At 44.6% G+C, this 17,701-nt stretch overlaps 1 protein-coding gene across 3 annotated transcripts; it reads left to right on the forward strand.

Annotated features, from left to right (window-relative positions):
- The first annotated feature begins 1,223 nt into the window (after window positions 1-1,223).
- Window positions 1,224-16,111, forward strand: LOC129860914 (bile acid receptor-like). Of its 3 annotated transcripts, none has more exons than XM_055931834.1 (11): window positions 1,224-1,304; window positions 4,664-4,805; window positions 6,454-6,822; window positions 7,019-7,159; window positions 7,462-7,592; window positions 12,813-12,911; window positions 13,021-13,120; window positions 13,561-13,677; window positions 14,775-14,867; window positions 15,270-15,383; window positions 15,596-16,111. In XM_055931834.1, the coding sequence occupies exons 2-11, from the start codon at window positions 4,709-4,711 to the stop codon at window positions 15,811-15,813; spliced, it is 1,479 nt and encodes a 492-aa protein (XP_055787809.1). In that variant the 5' UTR covers window positions 1,224-1,304; window positions 4,664-4,708; the 3' UTR covers window positions 15,814-16,111. The 3 variants fall into 3 exon arrangements, with proteins under 3 accessions (XP_055787809.1, XP_055787811.1, XP_055787810.1); XM_055931836.1 differs by having other exon boundaries at window positions 15,599-16,111; XM_055931835.1 differs by lacking the exon at window positions 1,224-1,304 and adding an exon at window positions 4,443-4,517.
- The last annotated feature ends 1,590 nt before the right edge of the window (window positions 16,112-17,701 follow it).

Raw genomic sequence — 17,701 nt, forward strand, 5'->3', positions numbered from 1 at the left:
GGGGACCCTGGTAGACCTGTCACTGACTCTAATGTTCCTGGAAGACACAGCCATGTTGTTTCTCTTTATTAGTGCAGTTATTGTTATTACTCTCCTGTTATTGAAAAAACTAGTTATGGAATTCTGACCCTGAGAAACCCTCCTCTCACACACGCACACATACACGTTCTCCCTCACACACGTACACACATATAAGTGACATTGAGGGCCCACACAGCGAGGGAGGAAAGGTCAGGACAAAACTATCACGATGGGTTCTATAAGGAGATGAACTGTGTGGGGGGCTGATCTCATGCAGTGACAGTGAGGGAGTAGGAGTGTGTATGTGCGTGTAGTTGTAGTCGGTTGTGAAACAGTGGCAAAGAGGTTGTGTTCCTAGGCAGTCCCAGGGCTTCTTACAGAGGGCAGCAGGAAGAGCCAGTGATAGTGGGCCATCATCCATCACTGGGACGAACAAGAGGCTGTTTATAAACACACAATACTGGGAATGTCTTAATGAGCCTGCTCTCTCTCACTGCAGGGCCAGAGCCCACACCATCACACACACATTCCCCTCCGCTCCGCATACTTCATATGTATCCCTCTATGCTCTCTAGTTTAACATAATGCAATTAATTGAGGGAGGTATCAACTACTGTTCAAGATTTCACCTCATGGAGTAGGCCAAAGCAAGGTGTGCATTTTCTGAGGAAAATGATGCTTTCACTTGAGCTAAATTGTAAGGTTTGCCTACTGTGACCTTTGTAGAAGTGCATAGTACTAGGTGCGTATATATTTTTTTCAGGCATTACTCCTTAATAATAACCTTATGCCATTTAGCAGACTCTTTTATCCAAAGCGACATTTTACGTATGAACGGTCCCGGGAATCAAACCCACTACCCTGCCGTTACAAGTGCCATGCTCTACCAACTGAGCTACAAAGGACCATTATAATAACATATTGCATAGATACCTGTGCAAAATCTACTTTGAGTGCCCCTTGGTCCATGGTATCTAATATCCTTATCCACCTCATACAATGTTTCTGATATTGGGTCTTAAACAAGGTAGGGTTCATGAGTGAGTGACTGTTTCTTGATTGAGAGGGAAAGTTCTTGTTTGTACTTTGTGTGTGTGTGTGTGTGTGTGTGTGTGCGTGCGCGTGCGTGCGTGCGTGCGTGTGTGTGTGTGTGTGTGTGTACGAGTGCGTGTTTGGCAAGTGTAGAATGCCAGAGGCTGGACTGCAGTCAACATTACAAATGTAAGGGGAGGAAAAATCAGGAGGCTATCAGAAGTCAACACACGAGGAGAAGACCACCACTGGTGAGCTCATATCACTCTTTTTAATACATTTTACTCGATGAAGAGTATATTTATAATTTTATTTCAATATGATCCGTTATTCAAACTCTACTATGGACTGTGTATTTGAAAAACGTAGTTTTACTATCATGTTCCTTGTTGATTGTTAATGTGAAGTTGTCTTGTTGATGTGAAGAGGCTTAGCTGTCCTACTTCTCCTGAGTAACCTGCTACCTGATAGATGAAGTGCCAAGGTGCCATAATGCATCTTATCTTACAGACTTACAGAGAGATTTAAGAAGTTTTAACAGTGTGCTTTGGAAGGGTAATTTACTCCAACTAAGTCTTAATTTAAAAATAATTACACATTATTGATGCACGCATTAAGGAACTGACATTGGATAGGTTAGAGAGGTTTGGTGGTTACACTTGGAATTTTTAAAATATTTTTGCCACAATGTCGAGCCAGTGTTTTGTCCGTTTAGTCATGACAACAGTATCCTAACTCGTTTTTGAACGTTTTTAAGACCTGCTGTTACAAACAAGTAATGGATAAGGAAAATTAAGTTGGTAGCCTTGCATCTACAGTACGTAGAAATCTTGATTCTGTGGAATCCATTTGAGAGAGAAACATTTTCTGAAAACTGTAGTTGTACCTATAGTGAAAATGGCTCAAGCGTTCTAAAGTGACAACAGATAAGCTGAAATCAAAGACTTTCATTGTGTATATTATGTTAGTATGTTCAGTATGTTCAGAGTTCCGGTGCCGACAGAGATGGCCGCTTCGCGTTCCTAGAATGTATTTCTAAAACAGATTATAAACTGTTTGGATCTAGTTAGGGCGATAACTTCAAGAGGTGAAAATGTGATGTACTAAGCAAGCATTTACGTTCCTTTTCACATTTCACAACAACGGTCTAGTCAATTCGCATTAACTGTAGTAACATTTAGGGTATTTACTAGTATTTACAAATCATGTGATGTAAATACCCCCCCTCCCCTCTATTTTAACACTGGACTTTAACCACAAATCCATCCCCTGGCCCTCCCTGCAAGGCCACTCTAATCTAAGCGTCAGTTTCCTGTTTAAATCAGTAAACACTGTGCTATCTGAGTCAGGCTACCAGCAAACAGTGTGTAGTGATAAAGAGCCAAGCTGGGAAGACATACTAGAGGTTTAGAGAAAGAGAGATATTTATTGTGTGCTTACAGCCTTCAGTCCAAACGTTGAGTGAATCAAGGGTAATGTGTTTATCCCACCCTTACCCTCCCCCTCCCCTCCAGAACGCTTCCCTTGGGGATGTACATGCTCAGGCCCTTGTCCAACAGTGACAACTGGGCCACACTAGAAGATCCATGGCCACATGTATACACTCCAAGAAATTGTCCCCATCATCCATTGTGATGAGGGAAATTAATGAATGCGCAGCCACATCCACTCTAGTGTATGCGTTCCCGCCATTATCATGCTCTCTCACTCTCTTGGAGGTAGAGTACAGTATAAGGGATAGAAAGCTTTGTGATAACATGACTAATGCAACAGTACACATGACAGAGGAATGTGACAACAGAAGCCTCTCCTGGGATTTGTTAATGTAATTGTACAATGACAAGAAATTCAAACAAATGTAATAATGACATAGTGTATTCGGGATTTCTTTCAATCGGGTACCTTAGCTAGTCAGTTGTGCCTAGGTATCAGATGGAGTGAGATTAGTTGGATCCAAAGACGACACCATGTTAATTTGAGGTTGCTTTGTTTGCTTCAAAGGCAGCTGAGCACCACTCTGGAAATGTGACGTGTTTGAAGACTATGTTGTTCCAAACAATATGTCAAACAAAATTGGCTAAATCGAAAAGGGTGCTTTGAGATATTCATATTCATATTTTTTATGATGAATAAATCAATGTGATTTTATTTCAGAATCTAGACATACTCCATATTTTAGAGCACACTATAGAGAGGATAATGACACCAAGATGTTGTCTGTATCATCTGTGGTTCAGGGATCTTACTGTCTTACAAGAGGCATGCATTGGTTTTAAAAGGGTTTAAAATATTTTTGGGCCTTCCTGGCTTGGAATCGCCCATTAGAGATGAACAGAGGACTGCATGCCCGATCATGAATTAGTGAAACATAACTAAATAGTCACCATAACTATTATCACTGTTAATACTCAATGTTATGCATGTGTGCATACTGTAAATGCATCCTACCTACGGTGTACCTTCTCCTTTGCACTGCTTGCTCAGCACAGATGCTCAGCACGTGGGGTAGATAATTGAATGAAATGCTGCTCGTTGGTCGGCTTGGTTCACAAACAGGCCAGTGTAATTAGACAGTTGAGGAATGGGGTCAGGGTGGGAAGGACACCATTAGTTTGCTAGAATCATGCTACATGTCAGGGCAAATCCAGGGTCTTCTCTCTTTCGCCAGAGCTCGACATGTCCCAGTCAACTTTGGGGGGGGGGGGGGAGTTCTCTAAACTCAAAACCTGACTAGTGTCAAATATTAACTGCAATACAAACAGAGCAAACAGAATCCGAGTAAACACTCCCTGGGGGCCTCAAAGATGAGCTTTCACACACTCTCTTACAACACACATACATACACATGTACACACATATCCCAGTACATTTACTCTCAGACACATACACAACACACTCAGTCATTCACATGAACACATACACACTATTGTGTTCACATGCACACTCGTACAACAAGCATGCATACGGCCGTGCATGCACACCCACACACACACTACTTACCCAGGAAGAGTAACTACAGCATACTAATCGTATATAGTGTAGATGGGGAAGAGTATTAAAGGTATCAAGATGTTTATGGAAAATATTATAAATATTATAAAGATTGACCACTGGTCATGTCCAGTTATGTTGGTACAGAGACAAGATTGCGGTGAGTTGCCAGCTCCAGCTAACTTATTGATCCCACTCTGTGAACTCCTGGTCCGTGGTGGGGTGGGATCCATCCACCCATGCCAAACCTAAGCTTCCCACCAGGGACAGGCCCCCATACGACAGGACCTCTCTCTTTCCTCTGAACTCCAAGCCAGGACAGCTGTTTGGACATGAGTCCAATCTCTCTCTTCTTCTCACACTCTCCTCTCTGTCCCTCGTCTCCCCCTGATGCCTCCCAAAGGAGCAGAGATCCATCGCACTGCCACAGACTTCAGCTGCATGCCTTCACTGTGGACAACAGTAACCTTTAGGTTTGCATCTCAGAGGGTAGCTTAAAATAGGCAATGATATCACAGCTAGGAGACTGAGGAGACCTGTCGTCAAGCATTGATATAAAGAAATGTTTGGAGAGTTGCAGATTCCTCAGATGTGTGGTTCCCCGTATGTGTGTTGATAGATTAAGCGGGTGTTCCCAGAGACTGACTGTGGATCAACTGTCCAGATGAGAGAGTGGAGTGAGTCGGAGATAACCATGTCTGCCGGTGGTTACCTCTCTCCCTCTGATGGATATGGCATCACCGAGCCTCTGCAGTACTACGGTGAGGGACTCTTTTTATCTGGAATTATACTAAGCAATCTAGTCCGATTTGATGGTGTGCTGATCCAAACACAATGTATCCTGATACATACTCTGTAATTGTATGGTGATAACCTAATCAAATCAAAATGTCATGATTATACATTTATATTTCATTTATATTATATGTTTATGCTTCCTTTGTTCTGCTTTAGTTTGTGTGTTGCTTTTCTGTTATCATTTGTAGTGCCGTAGGACGGTAGATTAGAGGGGGAGACTTGCAAGAATACACAAAGTGTGGGCGTTACCTTATACATTTAGAAACAACTGTTTTTATTAAATAAATCTGAATGGAAAAATACTTACAGGATAGCCTGCCACATTTCCAGTACACAGGATGTTAGCTAACAAAGAATTTGCATTGGAACTAGGGCCTATTTATAATGGTTGCAGTGGAGTGTTGTGACCTTACTATGTGGTCTTCTTCACATTGTGGTCCTCTCCTCTCCTGGCTGAGGGGTGGATATGATATGGCTACATAATGGGGGGTAGCGTTAGTGTGCGTGGGACAGAGGGAGGGAGGCCTGGGTGTTTACATAGTGCTGAAACGGTTTACAAACAGAGCTCACCACAGCGTTGTCACGCAAGCACGAACTCAGTACTGGCCTCCATCCTCGCCAGGACAGGAAACATCTGTGAGACGTAGAGGAAAGACGGGATGAGTGAGGAAAGTGGTGATGGAGAGAAAGAGAGAGAGAAGGATAGAGGGGAGGAAAAATAGAGAGAGTCAAGGTTCTAGAAGAGAAGGGGTGTGGCGGGTTGTGGCTGAGGATAGGGTGAGTGTTGTTGTTCAGAAAGGAAGGATCATAGGTTGGAATCTAGAGGTCACTGTGGTGTTCAGTACATGTCAGGACATCTTATAAGAGCTCATAGCTATGGATGAATATCCAGGCTGATATGGTATGAAGACACTCGATGTGCACCTGAGTACAATGTAACTTATACATCCAGTAGTATTGATGCATTTTGAGAAAGGATGGACATTAATCATTCCATTTTTTTGTGCTTAAAAGAAATAACCTCTCATTATTTCAGTTGTTATCTGAACTAATAAAACGCTAAGAGACTCAGCTTATGGAAGTGGATCCTTCTGATCAGAGTGACTGATTTAGGGCTGATCTGTGACCAGTGGTGACACATGTTCCCTCTGTGGAGACGGGACTTGAATTTGCTAAATGCTTCACAGCTCCACCGGCCCCCCCGCTACGCTCATAAGACATCATCAGACACCAATCTACGCGGCAATAAAATACTGAATAAAACTCTATAAAAATATGTAAATGGTAAAATGCCCCTGTAACCTCTCAGCTGCATCCTGTTTCCACAGTCCAAACTGGTTCACAAGGTCTCACTGACGTTTTTTTTTATTACGTCCCATAGGACCAATAAAATACATTAAGTCATGCATGAATCCCGTAAGATGGTGGACAAGGATCACATTCTTGTGATGCACTTTGACTTGAAACCAGTGTGACTGGGATAATGGCTCTGGTGGACCCTCTTTGCTAGCCACTAGACGTTCCCAGGTCCCTGTGGGGCACTTAAACATAACCGGTGGGTTCAGGAGCAAAGCACCAAATCCATTTATTTTGTGTTTCCTCATCACACAGATGTGCTGGGGGAACCTTTGGGCTACCCTTTCCAGGAGCCAGACCTACAGGGCCTAGCCTTCAGCCAGCAGCAGTACAGCCCCATCAATGTGCAGTTCTCTGTCTACGGACCACCGTCCTCCCAGCCCTTCCAACCACTTTCCACCCACCACTACAGCCCCCACTGCCTGGACACTCCCTGCGAGCCCAGCCCGGAGCTCCAGTGTGGAAGCCTGGGGAAGGGGCGAGGTGGGGGAGGTTTGTCCCTGGTCAAGAGGACCAGGCTGGGTCCGGGAGGAAGGGTGAGGGGCCAGGATGAGCTGTGTGTGGTGTGTGGGGACAAAGCCTCTGGCTACCACTACAACGCCCTCACCTGTGAAGGCTGCAAAGGTAGGGGAGGCAGTGTTTTCGTCAAAGTTTACAACAACATTTGGGGGGTCAACCTGAAAGTTTATCACAGAGCCCGTCACTTCCGGTATCTGTCTGAATATGGGGTTTGAATTTAAATTTAAAAAACGTCTTTATCTGGATTAACTTTAATTGAAATGGACCCCAACAAGAGGTGGTTATACTCCTGTGTTACCAGGTTTCTTCCGAAGGAGTGTGACGAAGAAAGCAGTGTACCGGTGTAAAAGTGGCGGAGGCTGTGAGATGGACATGTACATGCGGAGAAAGTGCCAGGACTGCCGCCTGCAGAAATGTCGTGCTGTGGGCATGCTGGCTGAATGTGAGGGGAACATACCATATCAAAAAGGCTGTAGGGATATTTGAAACTGTATTTAGCTGAAAGCAATGTCAATAATTTGAAGAGAGGCAGAGTAAGCTAACAATAAGATCTTGAATCTTGAATCTCCATATCTCCAATTTATAGCCAGGCGGACTTAATTTAATTGCTAAGACAACCAAAATACCTTGTACAGGGATCCCTTGGAAAAATGTGTATGATCTCAATATCCTTGTGTAAATAAACAATAAGTAAATAAAATATATTTGCCTATGTGAGTCTGACAGAGGCAATTGTGTTGCCAGGTCTGCTGACGGAGGTGCAGTGCCAGTCCAAGAGGCTGAGGAAGGGGACCAAACACAGAGGAGGAGGGCCTGAGGAGGAGGAGAACATGGGGAGCAGGAGAGTCAGCTCCACCAGCAGGCTACCAGGACAGGTACATCACTTTCTCCTTTCCTCCTACATTCAAACCTTCTCATCTAGTTTTCTGACCTTTCACTATTGTGTTAACTTTCTTGGATATTCTGAATGGCAAGGACATTGTAGCTTGACGCTTTTTGAAAGATACCCCAAGATCAAATATCCAAGGGTCTAGATAGTTACAGACCCTTGGATGATCATCTTGTCAGATGGATTGTATCAATGGAGAACCACAGATCTGTTCCTTACTTTTGTTCATAGGTGGCCCTCTCCCAGATCACTTTCTTAGATTTCCTGTTTAAATTCTGGGACTATCAGGGGGATGTCCCAGATTTTAAAAAATGTAACATTGCATAGGTCTTTGGAATGGCCTGTTAATAGTAGGCTGGACCAGTAGCCTGTAACACTTGACTGATTTCTTATTGGGGTGCCCTGTAATACGACCCTGCTTATACTGTTATGCTGATGAAGGAGGACCCAAAAGCGACGTAATAGAAACAGAGTCTTTATTCCATTCTTAAACAAACAATGATTCTCCTGGTTCTTCTCAAAGGTGATTCCAACACAGGAAACTGAAAACCTCTCGTCAGTAGAGAGGAACGACTGGAGACGCGACCACAGACTGCAGGTCGCTTCAGGAGGGCACAGACCGTAGCTGACATAGACACCTGCTCACACGCAGCATCTGACAAAAGCAAAAACACGACAGGGCGCAACAAGGACACAGAACAGCAAACCTCAAACAAGAATCCGACAAAGACAGAAGCGGAAAACAGAGGGAGAAATAGGGACTCTAATCAGAGGGCAAAATAGGGGACAGGTGTGAAAGACTAAATGAGGTCGTTAGGAGAATGAGAAACAGCTGGGAGCAAGAACGGAACGATAGAGAGAGAGAGCGGGAGAGGGAAAGAGGGAGGAGGAGAGAGAGGAATAGAAAGAGGGAAAGAACCTAATAAGACCAGCAGAGGGAAGCACAGGGACAAGACAAGATGATCAAAGACAAAACATGACAGTACCCCCCCACTCACCGAGCGCCTCCTGGCGCACTCGAGGAGGAACCCTGGCGGCAACGAAGGAAATCATCAATCAACGAACGGTCCAGCACATCCCGAGATGGAACCCAACTCCTCTCCTCAGGACCGTAACCCCCCCAATCCACTAAGTACTGGTGACCACGTCCCCGAGAACGCATGTCCATGATCCTCCGTTCCTTGTAAATAGGTGCGCCCTCGACAAGGACGGGAGGGGGGGAGGGAAGACGAACGGGGGCGCGAAGAAAAGGCTTGACACAAGAGACATGGAAGACAGGGTGGACGCGACGAAGATGACGCGGAAGAAGCAGTCGCACAGCGACAGGATTAACGACCTGAGAGACACGGAACGGACCAATGAACCGCGGCGTCAACTTGCGAGAAGCTGTCGTAAGGGAAAGGTTACGAGTGGAAAGCCACACTCTCTGACCGCGACAATACCTAGGACTCTTAATCCTACGTTTATTGGCGGATCTCACAGTCCTCCCCGCAGACGAAGGCAGACCGGTAATAAAGTCTAAGGCGATGTGAGACCATGAACGAGAAGGAATGGGAAGCGGTCTGAGACGACCGGCAGGAGGAGAGTTACCTGACTTAGTCTGCGCGCAGTCCGAACAAGCAGCCACGAAACGGCGCGTGTCCCGCTCCTGAGTAGGCCACCAAAACCGCTGGCGAATAGAAGCAAGCGTACCCCGAACGCCGGGGTGGCCAGCTAACTTGGCAGAATGAGCCCACTGAAGAACAGCCAGACGAGTAGAGACAGGAACGAACAGAAGGTTACTAGGACAAGCGCGCGGCGACGCAGTGTGAGTGAGTGCTTGCTTTACCTGTCTCTCAATTCCCCAGACAGTCAACCCGACAACACGCCCTTCAGGGAGAATCCCCTCGGGTTCGGTAGAAACCACAGGAGAACTAAAGAGACGGGATAAAGCATCAGGCTTGGTGTTCTTATTTCCCGGACGATAGGAAATCTCGAACTCGAAACGAGCGAAAAACAATGCCCAACGAGCTTGACGTGCATTAAGTCGTTTGGCAGAACGGATGTACTCAAGGTTCTTATGGTCAGTCCAAACGACAAAAGGAACGGTCGCCCCCTCCAACCACTGTCGCCATTCGCCTAAGGCTAAGCGGATGGCGAGCAGTTCGCGGTTACCCACATCATAGTTGCGTTCCGATGGCGACAAGCGATGAGAAAAGTAAGCGCAAGGATGGACCTTATCGTCAGACTGGAAGCGCTGGGACAGAATGGCTCCCACGCCCACCTCTGAAGCGTCAACCTCGACAATGAATTGTTTAGTGACGTCAGGAGTAACAAGGATAGGGGCGGATGTAAAACGCTTCTTGAGGAGATCAAAAGCTCCCTGGGCGGAACCGGACCACTTAAAGCAAGACTTGACAGAAGTCAGAGCTGTGAGAGGGGCAGCCACTTGACCGAAATTACGAATGAAACGCCGATAGAAATTAGCGAAACCGAGAAAGCGCTGTAACTCGACACGTGACTTAGGAACGGGCCAATCGCTGACAGCCTGGACCTTAGCGGGATCCATCTGAATGCCTTCAGCAGACAGATAATCCTCGAGAGCCTTACGTTCGGGAGCCGACAGAGAATAGTCTACCCCGAGGGGGAGTGGTCCCCGGAAGGAGATCAATACAACAATCATACGACCGGTGAGGAGGAAGAGAGTTGGCTCTGGACCGACTGAAGACCGTGCGTAGATCATGATATTCCTCCGGTACTCCTGTCACATCACCAGGTTCCTCCTGAGTAGAGGGGACAGAAGAAACAGGAGGGATAGCAGACATTAAACACTTCACATGACAAGAAACGTTCCAGGATAGGATAGAATTACTAGACCAATTAATAGAAGGATTATGACATACTAACCAGGGATGACCCAAAACAACAGGTGTAACAGGTGAACGAAAAATCAAAAAAGAAATGGTCTCACTGTGGTTACCAGATACTGTGAGGGTTAAAGGTAGTGTCTCACATCTGATACTGGGGAGAGGACTACCATCTAAGGCGAACATGGGTGTGAGCCTCCCTAACTCTCTGAGAGGAATGTCATGTTTCCGAGCCCATGCTTCGTCCATAAAACAACCCTCAGCCCCAGAGTCTATCAAGGCACTGCAGGAAGCAGCCGACCCGGTCCAGCGTAGATGGACCGACAAGGTAGTACAGGATCTTGATGGAGAGACCTGAGTAGTAGCGCTCACCAGTAGCCCTCCGCTTACTGATGAGCTCTGGCCTTTAACTGGACATGACATGACAAAATGTCCAGCAGCACCGCAATAGAAGCAAAGGCGGTTGGTGATTCTCCGTTCCCTCTCCTTAGTCGAGATGTGAATACCTCCCAGCTGCATGGGTTCAGTCTCTGAGCCGATGAGAGAAGATGGTTGAGATGCGGAGAAGGGAAACCCCGTTAACGCGAGCTCTCTTCCACGAGCTCGGTGACGAAGATCTACCCGTCGTTCTATGCGGATGGCGAGTGCAATCAAAGAGTCCACGCTGGAAGGAACCTCCCGGGAGAGAATCTCATCCTTAACCTCAGCGTGGAGTCCCTCCAGAAAACGAGCGAGCAACGCCGGCTCGTTCCAGTCACTGGATGCAGCAAGAGTACGAAACTCTATAGAGTAATCCGTTATGGATCGATCACCTTGACATAGGGAAGCCAGACCCCTGGAAGCCTCCTTCCCAAAAACTGAACGATCAAAGACCCGTATCATCTCCTCCTTAAAGTTCTGATAAACGTTAGAACACTCAGCCCTTGCCTCCCAGATAGCTGTGCCCCACTCCCGAGCCCGACCAGTAAGGAGTGATATGACGTAAGCGATCCGAGCTCTCTCTCCAGAGTATGTGTTGGGCTGGAGAGAGAACACAATATCACACTGGGTGAGAAAGGAGCGACACTCAGTGGGCTGCCCAGAGTAACATGGTGGATTATTAACCCTAGGTTCCGGAGACTCGGAAGACCAGGAAGTAGCTGGTGGTACGAGACGAAGACTCAGAAACTGTCCTGAGAGATCGGAGACCTGAGCGGCCAGGGTCTCAACGGCATGACGAGCAGCAGACAATTCCTGCTCGTGTCTGCCGAGCATTGCCCCCTGGATCTTGACGGCAGTGTTGAGAGAATCCGTAGTCGCTGGGTCCATTCTTGGTCGGATTCTTCTGTTATGCTGATGAAGGAGGACCCAAAAGCGACGTAATAGAAACAGAGTCTTTATTCCATTCTTAAACAAACAATGATTCTCCTGGTTCTTCTCAAAGGTGATTCCAACACAGGAAACTGAAAACCTCTCGTCAGTAGAGAGGAACGACTGGAGACGCGACCACAGACTGCAGGTCGCTTCAGGAGGGCACAGACCGTAGCTGACATAGACACCTGCTCACACGCAGCATCTGACAAAAGCAAAAACACGACAGGGCGCAACAAGGACACAGAACAGCAAACCTCAAACAAGAATCCGACAAAGACAGAAGCGGAAAACAGAGGGAGAAATAGGGACTCTAATCAGAGGGCAAAATAGGGGACAGGTGTGAAAGACTAAATGAGGTCGTTAGGAGAATGAGAAACAGCTGGGAGCAAGAACGGAACGATAGAGAGAGAGAGCGGGAGAGGGAAAGAGGGAGGAGGAGAGAGAGGAATAGAAAGAGGGAAAGAACCTAATAAGACCAGCAGAGGGAAGCACAGGGACAAGACAAGATGATCAAAGACAAAACATGACATATACTCCAAGTCTGTGTCAGAATGGTCCCACTGGACAAACAATGGTTGAATCAACGTTGTTTCCACTTAATTTCAACCAAAACATTCAATGTGATGACGATAAATCAGCGCGGAAAACTGGGGCATATTTATTACGGAAACAGTTTACCGTTTAAGAACACAACGGAAGCCAATAGAGCAAAACAAGAGTTTATATTAGACAAATTCAGGTAGGTCTCTCCCCATTTCGTTCCTTTTGCTTCTGTTTAAGAAACGTTTTGCAACAGACTCGGCATAATGTATATGCCCCAGATTGGATTTGCAAAAAGTCCTCAAAAGTAAGGGAATTTCCTAAATCCAATGAAATGGTGACATTTTTTTTTTCAACTCATCCAAATGAATATCAAAACTAGACGTTGAACTGACGTCTGTGACCAGTGGGGTAATTTAACTCAGCCATCAAATGACCTGTTCGTAATATTTTTTTTCCTGTAACAGGTAGTGTCTGCAAATTTGTCAGTAGAACAGAAGCATGTGCTGGACAGGATGGTGGAGGCTCATCGGCAGTACAGTACGCAGGACACTACACACTGTAGGGTGGGTCGCTGATAAGAATAGTAATTGTTATGGATTGAGATTTTAAAGATATGTTGTCATTTTTCTACTAATCTCATCGAGAGCTTATTCAGGCAGTTTTTTTCTGCAGGTGTTTGAGTCGACTTGTACAGAGGTTGGTGGAGACAGACTAACAGACATGGCATGCCCTCCCTCTCAGAGGCTGCTGCAGTTCGCCAAGAGTGTACCTGGTGAGTTGGGCCACACCTCATACATAAGCGTTCTCTCCTTTCTTGTTTCTGCATTGATATGGAAAGCAAATACCTGCTAAGCTTACACCATGTTGCTTTCACCTACCATATGGTTTCATATCAAAACCAAAATCAAAAGGGCTCCCGAGTGGCGCACGGTCTAAGGCACTGCAGCTCAGTGCTGGAGGCATCACTACAGACCCTGGTTCGATTCCAGGCTGTGTCACAACTGGCAGTGATTGGGAGTCCCGTAGGGCGGTGCACAATTTGCCCAGCATTGTCTGGGTTAGGGTTTGGCTGAGGTAGGCCATCATTGTAAATAAGAATTTGTTCATAACTGACTGGCCTAGTTAAAAACAGCCCTGTTTCTCTCTCTGAGGCCACTCTGTGTCTGATACCTCCTGTAGTGTAAACTAATCTAGTGTCTGGTGTCCATGTAGGCTTTGAGCTCCTGGACTGTTTGGACCAGAACACCCTCCTCTCTAGTTCATCTGTGGAAGTCATGTTTCTGCTATCAGCTCAGCAGTTCACCCAGAACCCAGCAGCCTCTAGCCCAGGTATTGACACCACCACACCACCATGAGGCTTGTGGGTGCCTGACTCATTTGTCCTGGCTCCATTTCAGCATGCTACACAGTACAATTACAAGAGTTCATTTAACTCCCATGGAGTCACATTCAACACCATTTGGGGGTTAATGGTTCCACCCACATTTTTTGTTAAAACCAACCTGGTCATGGGGTAGATAAGATTTTTTTTGTACATATCCACTAAATAGAGTACATATTAAACTCTCAGAGTTGAATAAATGTAACTACATGCCATTTCACACTTTTATGTGTTTTAAATTAACAATCAACTCCATCAGAGTACATTACTCTAGCAGTTCACTACCTTTTACTGTAGGGTGTAAAGACTTATTTGCATATTTCCCAGTGTTCCTTTTGAGTAAATGATTACGTTATGCTGGCTTGCTAAGTGATGTCTAGTGATCTCTAGCGAGGCTATCCAACAATTTCATCTTTTCATCACCCGCAACCTGCATTCAAAATGATTGTCAGAGTAAAGACTGAGTATATTGAGAACACCTAGATCACCTAAACTGGAACAACCATCTCAGTAACCTCTTACGGATTCGATTAGTTTAGAAAAATGTAAGTTATTTATCTTTGTGTAGCATAAGATCAATAACAATCAAAGTACATGCGAAAACACAGATATTGAAACAAATAATTCTAAAAATCAACCCGCAACAGAGCATGCTGGGAAATATAATGAAGCCCCCCCGCTGTGAGAGTTAATGGAAATGAACACTGCTGAATCAACTCTGAAAATGTGGTAGAAAACTTTAACACAGTGAATATAGCACTTCTTGCACTGTACTCCAAAGCAATGTAAGGGGGCTGTGGATCCTCCATAGATATCAATCCCTCTCTCTGGTTACTCTTAAGGAAGTTAAAAGTACACATCCAAATGAACACCAGTTATCACTCCAGGGAGCAAATCACTCTGTTGAGGGTTAAGATAACTCCAGTGAACACTATGATTCCAACTCTCCTTGATTTACTGTGTACTGAAGAGGTAGGAGCTAGGGATGGAAATGGAACCGGGCCGATTATGCCAGAGAGCTCATTGTTTTATTTTATTTTACAAGCACTACAACCTTTCAACATCTCTACTCATCATTGGCTGAAAACCTTAGAGTCCAAGGAAAACATTCATAGTGGGACCGGCCCTGTAAACTCAGGTAAGGCACATTGTCCAATCTAAATACAGTATACTCACCACCATAGTATCCCATCTTACGAGCTTTATTTACAGTACTATTTGAAGAGAGGTTCAAGTTAAAGGGATAAAATCGATTTGAGTTTATTTGACATTTTATCTTATTTTCCACTAGCATTGTTACAGGCTTTAAAAATCCTAGTCCGAGAATCTGGACTTTGATAAATAACAGGCAAAAAACGTAAAAACTGTTTGGATGAAACCACAACACCCCAGGTGGGTCGAAAATATGCTAAAACGTCAAAATAGTGAACTATCCCTTTAAAGATATTAAAATGAAGCAAGCTACAGTGAAAAATAAGGGAAATTGGGATTTGTCCTGTTTCCTTCCATGTTGAGTCTTAGGTAGTGTGTCTATGTGCAGGAGTCAATGAGGACTTGCTAGGACCGGTGCTCAACTTCTTCCACAGCATGGCTGCATTGGGGGTGACGGAGGCTGAATATGCCCTGCTCACTGCTACAGCACTGCTATGCTCAGGTGACTGGCTCTCTATGCCTGACATATTACTGTATGAAAGGCTAAATGTATTTGTTAATTTATTTTAAATACTATAACACAAGATATTTAGTTGACAAAGACACACTTTTTATTGACTTATCATTTTCGTCCAAGAGTGTCTGAATATCTCCTCTAGCTTGGCCAGATAGTGACGACCAACTCTATGTCGTTCTGTCATCTGGCTCTGTTAGCAGACGAAGCGTTGCTGCAGGCGGTGGCGTGTGTGGAGAGCTTACAGGAGCTGACCATGGAGCTTCTGTCCAGGGTGTGCGGAGCCCGGTATGGAACCCAGGGCCCTCAGGGAGCCCAACGTTTCGCTCGCCTGCTGGGGAGACTCACAGAGCTGCGCACGCTACGACACAACCACCTCACCCTGCTCCGACAGCAGCTCTGGGACAGTCAGCCTTGAGACAGACACTGAGTACGAAGAACAGAGATAGAACAGAGAGACAGAGACACAAACAAATGGTTTAAATAATCTACATTTTGGCTTAATGTTCAATGATTTATCAAGTTTGTACCAAACAATTTAAGGTAAAACTATTGGCCATTTAGGATTATTATGTTTATAATTAAAAATACCAATACCATTCTTCTAAGTGATTGGTTTCTACTGTAAAGTTTGAATCACTGACCAGTATTAAACCAACGTGAGTTTTGTTATATGGAGAACGCAGATTAAGGTATTAAAAAAGTATTTTATCATACCCTTGGCAGTCATCCTGTTTGTGTTGTGTTCATGGTGAAGCGTAATCAACCACCTGGTCATATACTGCCACACAGTGCTCTGGTAGGTCTGTTACACAGTGTTCTCTTGGAGTTTAAAGAGGAAGTTTGTTAAAATATAAATGTTCATGATTTTACACTTACCTAGGATGTTTTGGGTTGACAGTAGTAGCTTGGCAGACTAGTGCAATACAGCATTACAGCATTGGTATCAATTGTGGCTCACATCAGAAAAAAATGTAACTTCTTATGGCTGCATCCCACTAACGGGATCAATATGACAACAGCCAGTGAAAGTGCAGGGCGCCAAATTCAAACAACAGAAATCTCATAATTAAAATTCCTCAAACATACATGTGTCTTATATCATTTTAAAGGTAATCCCACCAAAGTGTCCGATTTCAATTATGCTTTTCAGCGAAAGCACTACAAACGATTATGTTAGGTCACCACCAAACCACAATAAGCAAGGCCATTTTTCCAGCGAAATATAGCAGTCACAAAAACAGAAATAGAGATAAAATTAATCACTAACCTTTGATGATCTTCATCAGATGACACTCACAGGACTTCATGTTACACAATACATGCATGTTTTGTTTGATAAAGTTCATATTTATATAAAAAAATCTGAGGTTACATTGGCGCGTTACATTCACTAGTTCCAAAAACATCAAGGGATTTTGCATAGCCACATCGTTTCAACAGAAATACACATCATAAATGTAGATGATAATACAAGTTATACACATGTAATTCTAGATATACCTCTCCTTAATGCAACCGCTGTGTCAGATAAAAAAAAAAAAACACGGAAAAAGCAAACCATGCAATAATCTGAGACGGCGGTCAGAACAATAGCCAAATTAGCCGCCATGTTGGAGTCAACAGAAACCAGAAAATACATGATAAATGTTTCCTTACCTTTGATGAACTTCATCAGAATGCAGTCCTAGGAATCCCAGGTCCACAATAAATGCTCGATTTGTTCGATAATGTCCGTTATTTATGTCCAATTAGCTACTTTGGTTAGCGCGTTTGGTAAACAATTCCAAAGTCACAAAGCGCGTCCACTATAACGTGACGAAATGTCCAAAAGTTCCATAACAGTCAGTAGAAACATGTCAAATGATGTACTGAATCAATCTTTAGAATGTTGTTAACATACATCTTGAATAAGTTCCAACCGGAGAATTAGATTGACTTCAGTTGAGCGATGGAACGGAGCTGTCTATCACGTGAAAGCGTGTGGTCAAAACATGGTCAGCTCGTGGCAGTGGTGACTAATTCCTGTCTCCTTCAGCCCCCCTTCACATTAGAGTCATCAGACAAAGTTCTATCTAGTGGAAGCCGTAGGAAGTGAAAACTCATCAATATCTCGCTGTAATTTCAATGAGAGCTTGGTTGAAAATCTGCCACCCCAGAAAAAATCCAAACAGGAAGTGGAACTTCTCAGGTTTTTGCCTGCCATATGAGTTCTGTTATACTCACAGACATAATTCAAACATTTTTAGAAACTTCAGAGCGTTGTCTATCCAATAGTAATACTTTTATGCAAATATTAGCAACTA

Source organism: Salvelinus fontinalis, chromosome 8 (genome assembly GCF_029448725.1).
Source record: "Salvelinus fontinalis isolate EN_2023a chromosome 8, ASM2944872v1, whole genome shotgun sequence".
In the NCBI taxonomy this organism is placed as follows: domain Eukaryota; kingdom Metazoa; phylum Chordata; class Actinopteri; order Salmoniformes; family Salmonidae; genus Salvelinus; species Salvelinus fontinalis.